General features: G+C 34.9%; 1 protein-coding gene across 4 annotated transcripts in view; it reads right to left on the reverse strand.

Annotated features, from left to right (window-relative positions):
• Nucleotides 1-3745: 3745 nt before the first annotated feature.
• LOC145296711 (high affinity 3',5'-cyclic-AMP phosphodiesterase 7A-like) overlaps nt 3746-18249 on the reverse strand; it is a 434586-nt gene continuing 420082 nt past the window's right edge. For all 4 annotated transcript variants that reach the window (XM_080142693.1, XM_080142690.1, XM_080142694.1 and 1 more), the window contains 4 exons: nt 17990-18055; nt 15037-15133; nt 13700-13780; nt 3746-5203 (listed from right to left, as the gene is read on the reverse strand). In XM_080142693.1, coding sequence (XP_079998819.1) covers nt 4113-5203; nt 13700-13780; nt 15037-15133; nt 17990-18055 — 1335 coding nt within the window. In that variant the 3' untranslated portion in view covers nt 3746-4112. The remainder of the gene's footprint in view (nt 5204-13699; nt 13781-15036; nt 15134-17989; nt 18056-18249) is intronic.

Below are 18249 nucleotides of genomic sequence, written 5' to 3' on the forward strand. Positions count from 1 at the left end.
GTTAAAAAAAAAAAAGTAAGTATGAGGATCGAACCCAAACCGTTGAGGCAAAGTTGTGAAAAAAAACATGTGACGTTAACCATTGCCCCACCGCGACATGCTTACGGAAACACGTTTGAATTTATTTAATTAGTTGGATTTAGCAGGTGCTCGTTTTAATGAGTTAATGAGGTCAATTTGACTGCGGGATTTCATTTACTGCTGAACGCTTTTTTCCTCGCCCCCAGGATGTTATAGGAAAAAGACTAACCCACATGCGGCGAGCGACAAATATTGAATATTTATCTTCCCGAAATCGAGCAAATTAAATAGACAGGCGAGCTTTGTTGTTAACTGTGAGATATTACGATTTATATGTGATATAAAAAGTTTTAAAAAGTTGTGAACCGACCGACCGCTTCTCTGAAAGAAGCCTTTTGTAGACACACAGAAAAAGTGAACACACATACATACATATATACATACATTTTCGCTTTTATAGTTATAGAAATATCATAGGTATTAAACTTAATGTTAAATTCCTTTTAAATAAAAAAAAAATATATAAAAAAAAAAAAATTGTGCACATAAAGTTATGAACAGTTCATAGGGCCTGAGCAAAGCTGAGCTGAATGGCTAGTATATCTGCAAAAGTGATATTGTGTGTGTGTATGCATTTTCCTACCAAACTATTGTCAATTTTCAATTTACAGATTTGAGATTCGACATAAGAGATATTGAGATTTGGGAAAGTCTTTGTAATTCGTTTTCGGCCAGAAATCTGTCTGTCAAGGGGTCAAAGTTCAATGATTTGACCTTTGAAAACTCTACCAAACTTGGATCTAAATACTTGAAATTTTGGATGTACGTTACCTGGACAGGAGTCAAACTTTCTGATATAAGTTATGAACAGTTCATAGTACCCAAGCAAAGCTCGGCTGAACCGCTAGTAAAAAATAAAAGCTAAATACTTATTTTCTTCGATAATCATAACAATGTATAAACTATAACTAATAAATTAAAAAGTATTATATAAGATATTTTAGTGTTAATTATGACAATATGACCACATTTTATTAATATGTTGGTATAGCGTAAATATCACAATTGCAACTATTCTGATTTTTTCAGATTTATGGAATCCTGCACATATTCTTTTTATTCTCTTGTAAAGTTAATGAGTTCTTATTCTTCTGATGAGTTTGGGCGGAAAAAATTTAAAAATTGACAACTATATGAATGGTTCTGCACTATAAAACATGCTGCCAAGAATTGGACATTTTAACATGCTGAAAGAAATAAATGATAAGATGGACTACATATTGGAATTTGTAATATAGACTTTTTGTGATTGTAGAGTTGAATGTAATAATCAAAGAAGAAAGCGCCCGTGTGTATGTATATTGTGTGGTTATACAACTGACCCCATTCCATACGTGTGCAGTGGAAGATGAGATCTTGTGAGATTCCACGAGACTACATCTTATAAATCCATGGCTGCCATCTTTAATTTCTCTCTCTCAGATCCTATCCAAAGGTAAGTTGCATAACCGCACAATACAAACACGTGAAGGATATCCGGCCTAGCCTGAATACGAACCAGTTGGTGAGTAGCAGTAATGGTGAATCATCCAACGATGACCTGTGGATCCGACCTATTTCCTGTGATGATACAACTGTGAACCCCAATGCTGACGCCGATAGTTCCAGCACTCCTTCTGAGAGTTCTGATGAAGAAGTCCAGCCTGATGGTATGACTGGACGCCCTAACGCTGATGCTAATGGTTCCGACACCTCTTCCGAGAGCTCCAATGAAGATGAAGTAGTCCAGCCAATCCCCCTTCGTAGGAGTGCCCGCAACAAACAACCACGTCCACATGTGTGGTCTGGAGACCAGGAGAGAGTGTAGAGTTGAATGTAATAATCAAAGAAGAAAGTGCCCGAGTGTGTATCGTGCAGTTATACAGTGATATATATATCGTTTACAGTAGCAAAAAATAAAAATTATATTGATATTGAAAAAAAAGAAAGACAAAGAAAATATAACTTTAATACATTTAAAGGGAAGACAAATGGATATTGCTGGTAAGTTGTTACGGTGAAATAAGCTTTAGAGAATTTATTTAAAAAGAAAAAAAAAATGACATCCTCATTGTTTTTTTTGTTTTTTTTTTATAGCTTTATTTTATTTTTATTTTTTTTTCATCCTCTTTTCTCTCAGCAGTTTCTCTTTATTTTCTTAATACCTTCAACTTTAAATTTTACCTGAGTTGAATGTTAGAACTGGGTTTGGTATAATCTGGGGTTTTTTTGTTTTTTTTTTAATTTTTTGGCTAGGATCAAAGTATGGTATCAGTTTTGATGTTGTAGTTAGCCTTTTCTGTCCTCGGCCAGTGAAAGAGAAATCCTTGTAGACTGAGGAAATACAGAGTGTTATTTTTTGGGAGGTGTGGAGGGGGGGGGTTGGAATTTGATCACATTAGAAACCAACCTTATGCCTAGCTCTGCCGGCATGGGGAGAGAGGCAAGTAAAATAGAAACTTTTACAGGCATAACAGATTCTGTTTCATGCCCGCTTCATTTTTTTCTTCTTTTTTTAAATATAGAATTCGCTTACAAATATACTTCATAAATAGGGACTTTTGCATTAAAAAAAGAAAGAAGATTTTTGGTTCTTATCCAGAATTCAAATAAATTAAAAATACAGAAAAATCTTAATGATGTACATACCCTGTTGCTTCATAAGAGAGAGAAAAAAATTATCACACGCGGCAGCACGGTCCTTAACAATTTTGTCCACATGACTTGACACGATCATGAACAACTCTATCAATCCGAACCAGAGCACATCCGTCGATTCGACATGACACGATCCCAAACACCTCCAATGATTCGACAACACAATTTTGGACAAAATGACTCAACACAACACGTTACTAGAGCAACCGCGGCAGTTACTTTCTCCAGATGATTCTGGTCTCGGCTTTTTATAGCCCTTGGACGAACTCATTTTCGCTGTGGATTGGCATGCAATTAAGACATTGGCATGCAATTAAGACATTGGCCCAATTAAGACATTGGCCCAATTAAGACATTGGCATGCAATTAAGACATTGGCATGCAATTCTTGAATGCTTCTGCACATGCCCATCACATTGTAGAGCATGATCTCATTAACAAACTGGTTCCTGTTAGATCACCAAAGTTAAGCAACATTAAACCTGGTCAGTATTAAAATGGGTGACCATTTTGGAATAAAAGGTGCTGTATGTGCTCTCTGCTTATCTCTGCATTGTTTTTCAGTTGTCCTGGACTTCTCCTTGCCACTGGACTCAAGCAGTGCCGATTCAGGAGAGGTGTGGTTGAAGCTTTCGCAATCCTTGCCTCACAATTACACGTTCGGCTACCCTTACAGGGTATCCATTGTCTTTTGAGGCTGAAATGAGGCATCAACCCATCACAGAACAAAAATGTTGTACTCCAAAAAGCATATGAATTGATCAAGTAGTTTTTTTGTTTTTTTTTTTTATATAAAAATCATTTTTATGATTTTTATCCATTAATTGTATGTGTAATTTATTGGGCTAATTTTAAAATCTTGGTAGTTCGAATTGAGTTGTTTCCCTTTATTAAATATGGTGGATCAAGACAGACTGTTCTCATTTCATCATAAAATACGATTTTAGTAAAAAATAAAACAAAAACAAACAGAAAATGATCAATTTACTTGATTTTTGGAATATGTTTTCTTTGCATGACAGATATGTACATCATGATTATTTTTCTGTATTTTTGACTTAATTAGGTTGAATCCTAGATTTGCGCCAGATTTTTTTAATTGAATGTTATTTTTTAAGTATATTTTTCATTTTCTTTTTTTTTTTTTTTTTAGAAAACCTTGTTAAAAAATATTCCCTATAATTATTGAATGATTTATCAGAAAAAAAAAAAATTATCTGCTGCTTTTTATTTTCCAACGCAAATACTTTTCAGTTTTTAAAAAAAATATTTTTTCTCTTTTCACTTAAACCACAAAACCTTTCACAATTCTCTTTCTTTCATTCATTCATCATTTTTTTGTTTTCTGTTTTTAAGAATTTAATTTTCCAGATTTTCTTTTCTTAGTCTTTTTATTACAAGGATTCCTCATCGGAATGTTGTCTTTTAGAATGCTCTGAGAGTCTGAGAGGCTCACTGCTGCTTACAGGAATTAAGTCTGTTTTCTCTGCTATCGTGTGATTTCTCCCAGAATTCAAAAATTCACCATGTGAACTCAAAGACTGACCCTTGATTTGAAAAGTTAAATCGATAGCGGACACTCTCCGCAGTGGATTTAGTTGCGGTTCCCTCACCTGCCGATGCTCCTTGGAACTTGTGCCTACTTGTGTATTGTTGGACAGATTTGCAAGCACCGCACGAGACTGAAAAGCCTGCAGTGGGTAGGAGTCTAATTCTGCAGGGGGACTTATTGCTGTAAGTGCGAGAAGAGATGTCAACCGGCTCGATGACTTTGGCCCGCTCTGTACCGTCTGACTTTGTTGTGCAAGGTGTGGATCCGAAGATACAAGTCGGGATGCCAACCGACTTACATTAGAACTCAGACTAAGCGTGGTTATCTTTGGTCTCGCCAACACGCTTTCGATGGACGTGCTCTTCTTAGTACTCGAGAGAAATCCATCGAATGAGGTAGTGTGGAGGAAGTTCGTACGAGTTGAGCTCCTGCGGGACCTCTGCACATGAGGGAAGCTCTCTCTTCTGACTGTCATGCGTATAGAGTCGCGATGGAAACAGCTTACTGGTAAACTATGCCTGCGGACATATGGAATGAAATTCTCCTGGTTTTCATAGATGGGTGAATTACTCCTAAAGCTATCGGGGTATTCTATAGAATTCTGTCTGGAAGGAAACATACACGTGAATCGGGTCTCGCCAATGATATCGCTCTCTTCACCCTCGCTGTTGTAATCTTCTGCCTCAGTATTGCTGATCTTCGGGATGTCATCGTCGTTTCCAAGATTTGTTTCGTCGAGTTCGTAAACCGATGAGAGACTATCTGGCTGCACTTCCTCGTTCAGTTCAGCCTCTTTCTGAAGTTCATCCGCTCGTTCCATCTCCCAGCGACTCTTATTGTTGGATACATTTTTCAGCATGTCCTTTGAAAGCATCGAGGGAATGAAACGTTGCCATTCTTGAAATAACGGGTTCACCACGTACTCCATAAAACCTGGAAAATAAAAAAATTAAAAAAAAAAAAGGGTGAGAAAAGCCTTTTCTGTAGTAGGTATTTAATTCCTTCCCACTGCAAGTAGACGTGATAAGGTCTGAAGGCAGTGAGAGTCAAGCCAGCGCCTCAAAAGAAGGAACACTCTGGCCTTTTAATAATTGCCCAGGCAGCCCTGTTGATATTCCCCAGCTAGAGCACCTCAGGTAGTAAGCAATCAGCTAATTGCATCTGAAAGACAGAAAGCAATGACTTGGGAGGGTGGGCCTCCTAGAATTATCCAGGACTATACTTTAGACCAATAGATGCAAGGTCATTCGGTTAAATCCAAAATTTCAATTCCCAAAGTTAAAACGTCAGAAGTGGACTTGGTTTAGCTAAATATAGAACAGAAGTCACTAAGCATGAAATGAAATACAAAATCATACAAAACTTTTTCATAGAAACTTTTATACAAATGTTTAAATTAGTTTTTTTTTTTTTTGTGTGGTAAATTATTTATGACAAAATTCTGTGAAAGTATTTTGTTTCATGCTTAGTAACTTTCGTTCCATTCCATATTTTAGCTAAACTGTGCCCACTTCTGACGTCTTAACTTTGGGAACTGAATTGTTGGATTTAACTGGTCATTCACTATTCAAAAATGGCCCAAAGTGCCAGACTGTTTTGAGGACGTATCCTCGATTGTTGTGATTATAATCTACTGAAGCTGTGACAAGTAAGTATGCCACTTGTTCTTTAAAATAAATCTGAAACACAATACTTATCAACGATGTGCAGTAGAATTATAGCAGTCATGAATGCAATGATAATCAGAGAGGAATTAAAAAGTTTTCATTTATTGCGGACAATTATTATCCTCATCTTTTTTAGTTGTTTCATATTCCTTTGCCCTTCAATCCCTGTGACACAGTCGACAGAAACGTTGAATCTCTACGGTTCCAGGTGAGCATTGTCTGAAGATAGCGGTTTCAATCTCCTACCCAAAGCTGACCAGAGGCTTAGTTGGCTAAAATGAAGAATAACTATGGAAGGCAGTAATTGCTGAGAATGCAGCTAGAAGATTCGGAGTTCCTATCCTGTCAGGATCACCACCTGACGAAGACCAGAGGAATAGTTGGCTGAAACATCATGAAACAACACCTAAAAAAGATGAGGATAATAGTCTGCAATAAATAAATAATACTCACCAACATTCCAATTAAGTAAACTACCAAGTTTTCTCCTCTGATCTTGGTACAATGGGGAAAGAGGTGGCGTGTTACTTTTAATTCATCTAAAACCAAGCTTCTATCTTTACATCATCAATGTTCTGATCCCCATCTAGCATTAATTGAAATGAATGGCTCTTGTCTTGGGAAGGCTTCATGTTTTGACAAGCTTTTGGGATTGACCTCTACTCCTGATCTGAAATGGAACATGTACATCAAATTGGTTGCCAAGGCCGCTGGAAAAATGGTGGGACCCTTCTATCGATCCAGTAGATATCTCACTGCTAATGGAATTCTCTATCTATATAACAGCCAGGTACGTCCAAAAATGGAGTACTGTTGCCACATCTGGGCAGGAGCTGCTGGAAAGGACTTGGCCTGCCTTGATAGAGTTCAAAATAGACTTCGTAGCCTTGTAGGGGATGCCCTTTTCTCTTCCCTGCAACCTCTTTCTCACAGAACAGATGTTGCGAGTCTATCTATGCTTTATCATTATTTTCATGGCAAGTGCTCGACTGAGCTCCAATCTATGCCCCCCCCTTGCCAAACTTTCACGAGAAACACTCGTCTAGCTGAAAACACTATCAATAATTTCCCCGACTCTTTATCTGTGCCTAAGTCTAAATGTAGATTCCATGAACAAAGTTTCTTTCTTAGAACTGCACACCTGTGGAACTGTTTCGTTTTCCTGCTTTCCAGCTGCCTATAATAGGGTCGTCTTAAAATTCAACGTAAACAAGTTCTTGTTGAGCCGTTCCTCTTAAGTAATCCACTTTACCAAATTCCACTACTAATAATTACTATATTTCCCATTGATTACTGTACACTCTTTAACCCTTATCCTCGAGTGGCCTCTGAGCCTTGATAAGTTGTGATGTCTAATGATGAAAAAAAGTTGCAGATCAATTGGAACACCTCTACTATTATATAAAGAGAACTTTACCTGCGTGTTTGTGAGGCTGTTTCCTATGGACTCCAAAACAGCTGGGCCAGTTTTTATGAGATTAAAAGTAACCAGCCACCTCTTTCCCCATTATACCACATGCTCAAGATCAGAGGAGAGAGAATCAGAGAGAACTTGGTCGTTTATGGTCTTTGATGTGCTACCAAAGATGGTAGTGTTATCAGCATAAATGTCTACGCATGATGTAAGGATGTGATTTGGAAGATCATTAATGTAGCTTAGGAAGAGAGTTGAGCCCAGGATAGACCCCCGAGGGACTCTAGCATTAATACTGTGTGCTTCTGATTTCTGCCCATCAACCACTACTCTTATGAACCTATTAGAGAGAAATAATTTAATGAGTAAGACATTTCCAGCTATACTATAACTGGAGATCTTGTGAAGTAGGCCTTTATGCCATACCTTAGCAAAGGCCTTTGATATGTCAAGAGCAATTGCCCTAGAAAGAAAGCCTTTGTCAAGAGATTCACTAATCCAATGAGATATAACTGTAAGCACATCAGCTGTAGATCTAGCAGAACGGAAACCATATTGCATGTCACTAAGAAGGTAATTTTTGCTGAGGTGATTGACTACTGCTCTATTTGACACAAATTTCAGCAACTTACTCATGATACACAGGAGACTTATTGGCCTGTACTGAGAGGGAGATGACCAATCACCTGAATTCTTAAATACAGGGCATACTGATGAAATTTTCTAGGGTGATGGGAAGCAATTCTCCTCAAGACAATGCTTAAACAGCTTTGTAAGTATGGGCGCTAGTTCTGATTGAAGTTTTTTTAATCACTATAATTGGAATGCTGTCAGGGCCAGTTGCTTTATTGGAATTAAGGTCTTTGATTAGCTTGGCAACATCACGTACAGATCACGTATGTCAAATAGCATGTTTTCTGATAAAGGAGGAAATATTAGGGGTTGGCAGCCTTGGTCACAAAGGGTAAAATTAGCTGTAAAGTTCTTGGGAAAAGTTTGGCTTTGTCTGATGCTGACAAGATTACCTCTGGTCCATTGATGATGGTTGGGGGTAGAGCACATGCTTCTATTCAAGATTTTGTTTGCTATTTACCAAAACTGGTGGGAACAAAACTGCTGCTCAGCTACTTTGGACTTGACGGACTGAGCATAAAACTCACTCGCATACTTTATTACTTTTTACAGTGATTGCTGACAGTCCTGGAAGCAGTTTTAGTCTCAGTACTTTCCGTGCACAATGGCAGCAGCACATTCTGGAGAGAACCACGGCTGGTTGTTAGGTTTTTGTTTGAACTTTTTGGAGGTTATGAAACGATCTATACCTACAATTATCCATTCCGTCAGGTCTTCTACTATAGAACAAATCCTTTTTGAACATGGAACGCAGAGGTAAATCTGATATAAATGTACGGAAGCTATTCCAGTCAGTCATAGAGTATCGATATACCGTACGATGGAAAGGTACTTCTGAGGACTTATTACATTTCATTTTTATCTGAACTAATACAACAGAGTGGTCGAAAGATCCAAGTGGAGACAGAACCAAAGCGGAACACAGCTCAGGGCAAGTTGTGAGAAAAAGGTCTAGTAGACATGAATACTGGCCGTCAGTGTCGGGCACATGGGTGGGATCGTGAACAATCTGAGTGAGGTCATAAGCAATGGAGAAATCATGACAGAACCTCCCCTCATCATCGGTCTTGTTTAAGTAGGCTAACCATTCCACATTGTGAACATTGAAGTCTCCACATACGTGAATGTTAGCTGAAGAAAAAGCAGACAGGATGTGTTTAATTTTCTCAGATGTGCTCTTAAAGATAGTAACTCCGCTGTTATGGGGGCAAAAGAGAGTAAATATAAATGCAGTAGTGTGAGCAAGTGCAATGCCAATTTCGCTTAAAAATAAAAGGTCTGGTTTAGTTTCTTGTAATTGTGTTTCAACCTCTAGAAGGTTAGAACGAAGACCCCTGATGTTGGAAAAAGAGACACAGTAGTGGGGGTCTATGTTGGAAGTTGGAGATCTGGGTTTAATCGTATATTTTTTCTGGAAACTTCATCGTATATTTTTTCTGGAAACTTCATGATGGAGTTTTGGGACTTAGAGCAGGGCAGAGAGGGAAAATAAGAGAGAAAAAGAAACAAAGAAATGTATTTATTTTTTGTAGCATATGATAAAGTAAAGCTATAATAATTACCCACTAATATGGCATCGAGAAGCCCGACCAGAAGCTACTGCATGGTCCAGAATCCATTCACCAAATGGCAATACAGCAGCCCCTGTATTTACACTTGCTGATAGGACAGCCTCCTTAGTGGTTAATCCAAGGTTCAGGTCCCTGACTATCAGGCAGATAACGTCAGCCCAGATGAAACATTTACCTTCAGCACCCTTACTAGTGATTTGGCCACAATGATAGACATAGAAACAGAAAATTTCTGACATCTCTGGCGACTGTTCACGCAAAATGCATGCCGACCTAGAATATAGCTTTTTTTCTTTTCTCTTTGTCAGAAAAATCACTCATTAAAAAATGAGGACTGAGGGACAAATAAAGAGAAGTGAGAGTAACAGGAGCTGCCGATAACACATCTACAATGCATTGTCTACTCTCCATTAAAATAAAAAAAACTAAGTAAAAGTCCAATTGACGTGTTTAAGGGATAGTATGGTGATAGATTTTCCTCTCACTAACTGAAAATAAGTAGAATTGCCTAATCTATGCTATTTTTAAGATTTAAGATCAACTTGGTAGATATAATAAAGAGCATTTATCACTGAGAAAATCTATTATTAAATAAAATAAAAAAAATAAAAATATAAATTAAATACTGAAATAAAATGTAGTTATTAACATTTAAATCTAATAAAAAAATAAAAATAAAATTAATATTGCAACGACTTATCTCGAAAAAATTCCCATCTTCAAATGCAAACTTAAAAACTATCATCACATTTTCATTCCCTTTTTTATGTTAAAAACCTCAGCATTTTTTTAATAAAAAAGTACAGCTCTTCTAATTTGTGTTGGTTTCAGTATTCCAAATTCTCTTCTAAAAAAAAAAAAAAAAACGTTAAAAAATCAATCGCTTAGTCAAACAGAATTATTTCCCTTGCATTCGTGACCAAGTACTTTTTTTCCTTCGTGTGCGTAGCGTTAGACACAATTTCCACAAATAGATCTTCATAAAAACTTCCTATATGCGGAGCACATTAACACGGGACTTCTTCCCTGCAGATTAAAATATAGTCGTCTTTAAATCCAATGTCAACAAAGTTCAAATTACTAATCTCCACGACTCGTAATTTGAACTTGGTCAATCCTAGCAGTCATTACCAATTGTCTCTTAATATTCTTCATCACTCAACGGGCAATCTCTGCCTCTGATTAATCCTTATCCTCGAATGGTTGTTAGCTTTAATACGTGGTGATCCATTGGTAAAAAAAAAAAAAATGATTCAATCGTTTTTATAAGAATTAAATTTTGGAGTTCATATTAAAAATATTTGGTGTAATTGCATATTTACAGAGACAATTGACTTCCTGTTTTAAAAGTTGTTCACAGTAAACGGCATAAGTTCTTCTTTGTTATTGTAGCAAAATTGAAATATTGAATTTCAAATTAAACCAATGGTATCTACTGAATTGTCCTGTCACAGTAATGAACATATCCAAAAATTACGAAAAACGATAAAGTAGAAAATTAATTATTACTGAAAATAGTTTTTGAAGACAATTAGCGAAAATTCAGTTTTTCAAAAAGAAACAAAAAAAGAAAAAAAAAAAACCCCAAAAAACGGAGAGTTCTACTCCTAACAAAAGGGAGATAAATATTTTCTGAAAACTGAAAATCTTTGGCCAATTTAAAAAAAACTTCATTTTCCCTAATTGTCTTCAAAAACTGTTTTCATTGATAATAAATTTTCTCCCTTTTGCTTTGCATAATTTTTGGATATTCTCATTACTGTGACGTGACAATTCTAGTAGCTACCATTGGTTTCACTTGAAATTCAATTTTCGAATTTCGCTACAATAACAAAGAACTACAGTATAGCCTAATCTGAAACCCCTCCCCCTCCCAGGAAAATGTAGATCACTACATAATATATGAAAACTAATTATTTACATTGAAATATGTTTATTTACAGAATTTTTTTTGTTATAATATTTAAAAAAAATAAATGTTCTACTTTTTTTACAGAAATAATACTGGAAGGTGAATAAAAACATAATTTTAAATGAAATAAATGGAAAAGAACATGAATGTTTACTTAACATTGTTCAAAACTATGAATTTTTCATATATAATAAATTGAATAAAATAAACGTGTATTTTTCCAAAGACAATTTAAACTAGTGGGGCCTATGGAAATTCTGCAGCGGCATCATTCATTAGTATTCTATGGAGTTCAACGAGAATGGAAACCCCACAATATTATTGCAGCCCTTTTGTTAAAACTGTAAAAGCATTTATTTACGTAATTTGGTTAATGTAGTGTCAGAATATATCTGGTTATTACAGTTTATCTCCAATATCTTGATAGGCGTCTGTGACATATTTCCATTGTATGGACGCTTGGTGCAGGTGGAGAACCCACAATATCATTAAACCGTCTTTAAATACTACCCTTGGCTCCAAGCCAGAAAACCAAGAAGATATATTTTAGTTTCACGTATGGTTCAATAACATGTTTTTTATTAATTACAATTTTCTTTTTTTTTTTTTTTTTTTTGCATTGCGTCTTTGGTGATCAGGAGATCCTGTTTATTAAAAAAAGAGGATAGAAGGATAACATATTACGAACATAAAATTAGCGTACCTATATACTAATTTAATGTTTGTAGTATGTTATAACCTTCTATACTTCTTTTTAATAAAAAATAAAAATCTCTCGATCGAATAATTTATAATCTGGAAACCGTGACCCATATACGTACGTATGTTAAAAGGTAGGTACATGCAAAATGAATGGCCGATCCCTGAAATTCACAGAATATAATGAACCCATAATTTTTTTAAAATTTGAGTGAAAAGGTATTATTTTTTGTAAACAAAAAACACCTTTGCTAAAGATAAAGTCTTAAGTACTAAAAAAAAAAAAAAAGAATGCATGAATTTGTTTGCTTTTATTTTATAAAAATTAAACATTATAGATGTTAACTAAAAAAAAAACATAAAAAATCCAATTGTCCCCAATTGATATGATAGGGTCTCATCTAAAAGTGGCTCCATGTTTTGATAAACTTCTGGGTCTTACCGTTACTCCTGACCTGAAATGGAAGACTGACACTTCTGCATGACACTGCCATGAGGCGAATGTGTGTATTTTAGTTTCAAGAACCACTGATAGAGGGTGTGTGTCTGTCGAACAGGGGTCAATAAATCGTATCACTCATTGAAAAAAAAATATATATTGATAAAAATTTCTATAAATTTTTATAAATAAATAAAAAAAATAAATAAAAAAATAAAAACTTCTATATTAAAATTATATTTTGTTATATGTTCATACAATCTTGCTGTGAAAAAAACAAACTATCTTTTTGTAAAAAAAACAAAAAAAAAAACATTCTTAAACCTCTATAAATGTTTCATGTTTTTAAAATATTTTGCCACATTTTATTAAAATTATATTTTGATATATTTTTATACAATCTTATTGTGAAAAAAACAAAAAACAAAATTATATGTTGCTACATTTTATACAGAGAAAACAAATCTAAAAATGTTTTATGTTTTTAACATTTATTTTCACTTATAAATCACTCATTAAAAAGAAATAATATTAAAACATTAAAATTATTTTTTTTATACAATGTTTTGCTTTTCCTATATTTTTGTGTTATTTATTTCGTTATATATTTTTGCGTTCTCGAAGACACTTGTTTATATTTGAGGTTCACAGAACGGCCTGTAGAGGGCATTTTTCTCTTTCAAAGAACAGGGGTCGATAACTCGTCTCAATCGCCTCATGGCACTGTCATGCAGAAGTGCTGGAAGACTTGCATCAAATCTATTGTCAAGATCGCTGGAAAAATGGTTGCATCATTCTACTGCCCCAGAAAGTATCTAGCTACCGATGCAATCCTCTACCAGTATAAGAGCCAGATATTTCCTAAAATGGAGTGTTATTGCCATATCTGTGTTATTGAAATCAATATAAAAAAAGAAAAACTGACTATCGAAATGGACGGTGAACAAGAATTTACTTATATTGGACTTGAAGATAACCATGTTGTAGTTAGCCAGAATTCAGGCTAGCGGAACAAAGTTCCATAGGCAGGCAGTCAAGGAAAGAAGCTTTGTTCATGGAACTTGTGTTTGACAATGGAATGGGATTAGACTTACCAGATTGTATCTTTGCTATAGATGTCGTGTATCTGTCACACATTGGGGTGATTGGTAACTTCAGTTTGCGTTCACAGTCTCCTGAAACAAACAAAGAAGTTCCATATAATAAAATATTCTAAATCTTCTTTAACTCACATGTATATTTGCAAACTGACTTTTGGTACCAGAATATTTTTTTACATTAAAAGTAAAAAAAAAATATTTATATTTAATTTTCTGAAAAGATATATATATATATACATATATATACATACACACACTTTTTTTATTAAAAAAATTAAATGCGTTATCTTAATTTGAAAAACATGTAAGTAAAACCTGGTGTATGTGGGTTGAGGACATGCGCGTTGCATGGAGAGAAATAATGAGAATGATACAATGGATGTATAATGCAAATTTTAAAGACCGGTTTAGATCTGTTGATCTTAGCGGCAGTTTAAATCTGGACAGTACAGGAAGATGTGTATGGAACAGGAGACTTTGATGGTATGGCCACATTGAAAGAATGGCTGAAAAGTTACAAAACTCAGATTTGGAAAAGACATTTTGAAAACAAAGCTATTGAGGTTGTTCAGCTTTTGAACCCGATAAAATCCAAAATGTTTCATTTTTTTTACCTGAACTTTTATTTTGCTATTAGCTATTCACATCTTCTATATATATATAAAAGCGAAAATGTGTGTGAGTGTGTGTTTGTATGTCTCGCAAAAACTTTCAACACGGGCCATGGATTTTCGCCACATAGGTATCATTTTAAAGCTCCAAGCTTCGGCCGACAAATATTGAAAAATTGGCCAAAAACATTAATTCCTTCACCCTAAACTGAGCCCTTTTTTATAAGGAGGGTGCCAAAAAATCGTTCCTTCATTTTCTTTGCTCCTGCTACTACGACAATGACGTCATGTTTGACCTAAAAAAACGTTGACGTTAGTTTAAAACCACCTGCAAGTGTTTTTAAAGGTTTAATTTTATCCATTCTCAGTTGCATGTCTCTTTGGCGTAGGGGTAACTTGTCAGGCATTTTTTTCCGTCTTAGCCTCGATGCTTCGGGTTCGAGCCTGTTTTTCTACCTAAACTTTTTTCCCTCTTTTACAACTTTTTTTTTCCTTTTTTTTTTAACGTTTGTTCGCTGTTTTGCTTTGTTTTGGTGTTTCCAATTTTTCTTAACATCGTGTTTTTCTTATAATATTAAAACAGGGTCACCCTTTCCTACATACACAGCCCAAAACACCCGGGCAACGCCGGGTACCCCCGCTAGTCCTACTATAAAGAAGAAATTTGACATTTAAATTATTGTTTAAAAAAAAAAAAAAAAAAAAAGGTGATATTTTTACCTTGTAAAAAAAACTCCTCACAAATCCGTTCACTCCATCGTTTACTTGCCTTCCACGGTCGACATGGATTACTGATGTCCGCACATTTCAAAGCGATCTGAAAGAATAAAGCCAAAATATTGCTGCATTAGGGATTTTTATCTTCGACCCCCAAAATCAATAGTGCATTTCTGTAATAACCTGGTCCCGGTTGATTGCAGTATAATGCTAGTTCTGTGCAGTCCTAGGAGGTCCACCCTCCCAGGTTTTGCCTTTTCTCTTTGGGAAGGGTTTAGTTTATTGATAATCAGCAGGTCTGTTTAGGCAGTGTTTGCAAGTCAGAGTGCTTCTCCTCAGAGGGCACGGATTTCCCAATCCCACTTTTTAACCCTGGTGTCTAAGTTCTTGCAGTGGGAAAGAACTAAATACTATGGCGACAATAATCTTACCTAAACAGAAAATTAAAATTTTTTTCTCCATGTTGTTTATTTGGCAAATTTATCTGTCATTTTCGTTATGCATCCTCTTTTCTATATTTTTATTTTTTTAAATTGTTGCAGACAAGATATAAAGCCACTTGATGTAAGTTAAAAGCGAAAAATGATTTTTGCAAAGACAGCAGTTGCCTATTGACCTTAGGGTTAAAAAAAAAAAACAAGATAATAAGTAGGAGAAAAGCAGTCAGCAGGAATGTAATTATTAAAAAAGAAAAGAAAAAAGGTTTCCTTATTCTGAACTTGAAAAGAAAAATACATTCTCATAAAATAAAATAATATTTAATTTTTGCAGTGTGCCTTTTTGCAAGAGTATTCATTTATCTTAAAAGCAGGACAGTTCTAAGTTCATTACGCAGATGACACTATGATCTATGGCAACACTTCAAAGGCCAACAAAGATCTCTGAGTCTTTCTCTTCAGACCTTGAGCATGTGGTGCAATGGGGTGAAAAAGTTGCTGGTTAATTTTTATGCGTCCAAAACCAGGCTTGTATCATTTCATCATAAACGCTCTGATCACCGCTTGTCCCCAATTATGATTGACTCATCTAAAAGAGCATCCTTGTTTTAATAAACTTCTGGGTCTGACTTTTACTCCTGACCTGAAATGGAAGATTTACATCAAATCTGTTGCCAAGATCACCAGAAAAATGGCTGCGTCATTTTACCGCCCCAGAAATTATCTTGCTCCCGATGCAATCGTCTACCTGTATAAGAACCAGATACGTCCTAAAATGGAGTGTTGTTGCCATATCTGGGTGGGAGCTGCTCGGAGCACTCTATCCTGCCTTGACAAAGTTTGAAACCTTTTATCTTCCTTGCAACCTCTTTTGCACAGAAGAGACGTTGCAAGCCTGTTTCAGCTCTATCATTATTTTCATGGCAAGTGCTCGTCTGAGCTCTAATTTATAGTTCCCCTTTACCAAACTTACACAAAAAACATTCATCTAGCTACAATAATCATCAAAAATCATCAACAATGCCGCACACTATTCGTGCCTAAATTTAAATGCAAATTCTATCAACAAAGCTTCTTTATTAGAACTTTGTTCTGCTGGTATGCTTTCTGGCTGACTACCATATGGTCATCTTTAAGTCCAATGTCAAGAAGTTTTTGTTGAGCCCCCTCCCCCTTAAATAATCCATTTCTACCTCATTTTACCTCACCATTAATTATTAATACGCTGTTGTCTCTGTGACTACTGTACACTTTTTAACCCTTATCCTTGAGTGGCCATCGGGCCTCGATAAGTGGTGACTCCTATTTAAAAAAAAAAGCGCTCGTTATCCCAAATTTTATTATAGTTCGTGATTCCCTTTTTTGTTTTTGACATCTAGTTAATGGCAGGTGAAGCGCTCTTTAGCCTTGGTGAACAATCATGGTGTCTCGATAAAAACACTGGTTTCCGTCATCTCACTGGGTTGGCATGAGGAAATGTGTCCAGTTTTTAAAAATCTTGGCACAACTAAGGAAATGACTTTCAAAGAAAATCTGTTACAATTTTTTCATTATGTAGTTTGAAGAAAGGGTGATCATTTAAAATTACACTTATTTAAAAAAAAAAAAAAAAAACAGATACAGAAAAATCTTTGACATACGTATTCGTCATGGAACGAAAGTGTCATATTCCAAAAATCACCTAAATTGTTCAAGTAGTGTTTTTTTTTTATATACAGAAAATCATTTTGTACGGTCTTTAGTGATTTTAATAGTAAATTGTAGTAAAAGGCTGATTTTGATTTTAGTCTGAATTGAGTTTTCGCCCTTTATAAACAATTGCTGCCAAAAATTATTAGTCACTAAAATTGTAAAATTTGATTTTCTTAATAAAAAAAAAAAAATCTACTTGATCGATTTATGTGATTTTTAGAATATGACATCTTCATAACGATTTTTCTAAAGTCCAACATTCAGCAAAACATGTGTAAGACAAATTATATTAATAATACAATAGCATGATGGTGATGTTAATGCATCTTTGATTTGGTATGTTTACTTCCAACACATATATATATATATATAATTACTAGTGATGGGACGATTAATTGGAATCAGAAATGGGAACTTTTTGGAGTATCGGAATCAATATCGGAATCGGGAAAAGTTGTGTCTATTTTCCGATGCTTAAAAACGATTCTTTTGATTATTGTTTTTAATTGATATTGTTAAAAGCAAAATCTTCCGCTGCTCATAATAATGATAAAATAATAAATATTTATTAATTTTGAACAACCAGTAAAACTAAAATCTTTAAATCATCCCCACAAGTTTGTTTTTACCATTTAGAAAATATATGCACATTTAATGCGTGTTTTTACGGTAATTGAGAAAAATAACAACTTTATAGTTAAATGTTTAGAAATTTATAAAAAATCAGAATCTGTAATTGTATCGGTATCTGGGAAAAATATTGGAATCGTCCAATCACTTATAATTACATACAAGAAGAACAGATTAACGCATGTATATATATTTACCTGTAATGTAAAATGTCTGTGACTCGCATTGCCAGTAAGGTTGAAATCCGAACTATCGATATATTCCTGAAAGAGAAAATAAAAGATGATGTTCGTAATTTTATGACTTTTTAACACAACTGAAAACATCTTAAATATCAACTCAAGGTGCTAGATTTGTTGGGTCTATTACTTGAATGTTTATGCATTCTTATAACTATTTTAAGCAACAAAATATTTTGTAATTCGTCGTTCTTGTCTTTGATTTCAGTGGAACCCCA

This window comes from Euprymna scolopes, chromosome 17, assembly GCF_053919585.1.
Source record: "Euprymna scolopes isolate OS-2025 chromosome 17, ASM5391958v1, whole genome shotgun sequence".
Taxonomy (NCBI): Eukaryota; Metazoa; Mollusca; class Cephalopoda; order Sepiida; family Sepiolidae; genus Euprymna; species Euprymna scolopes.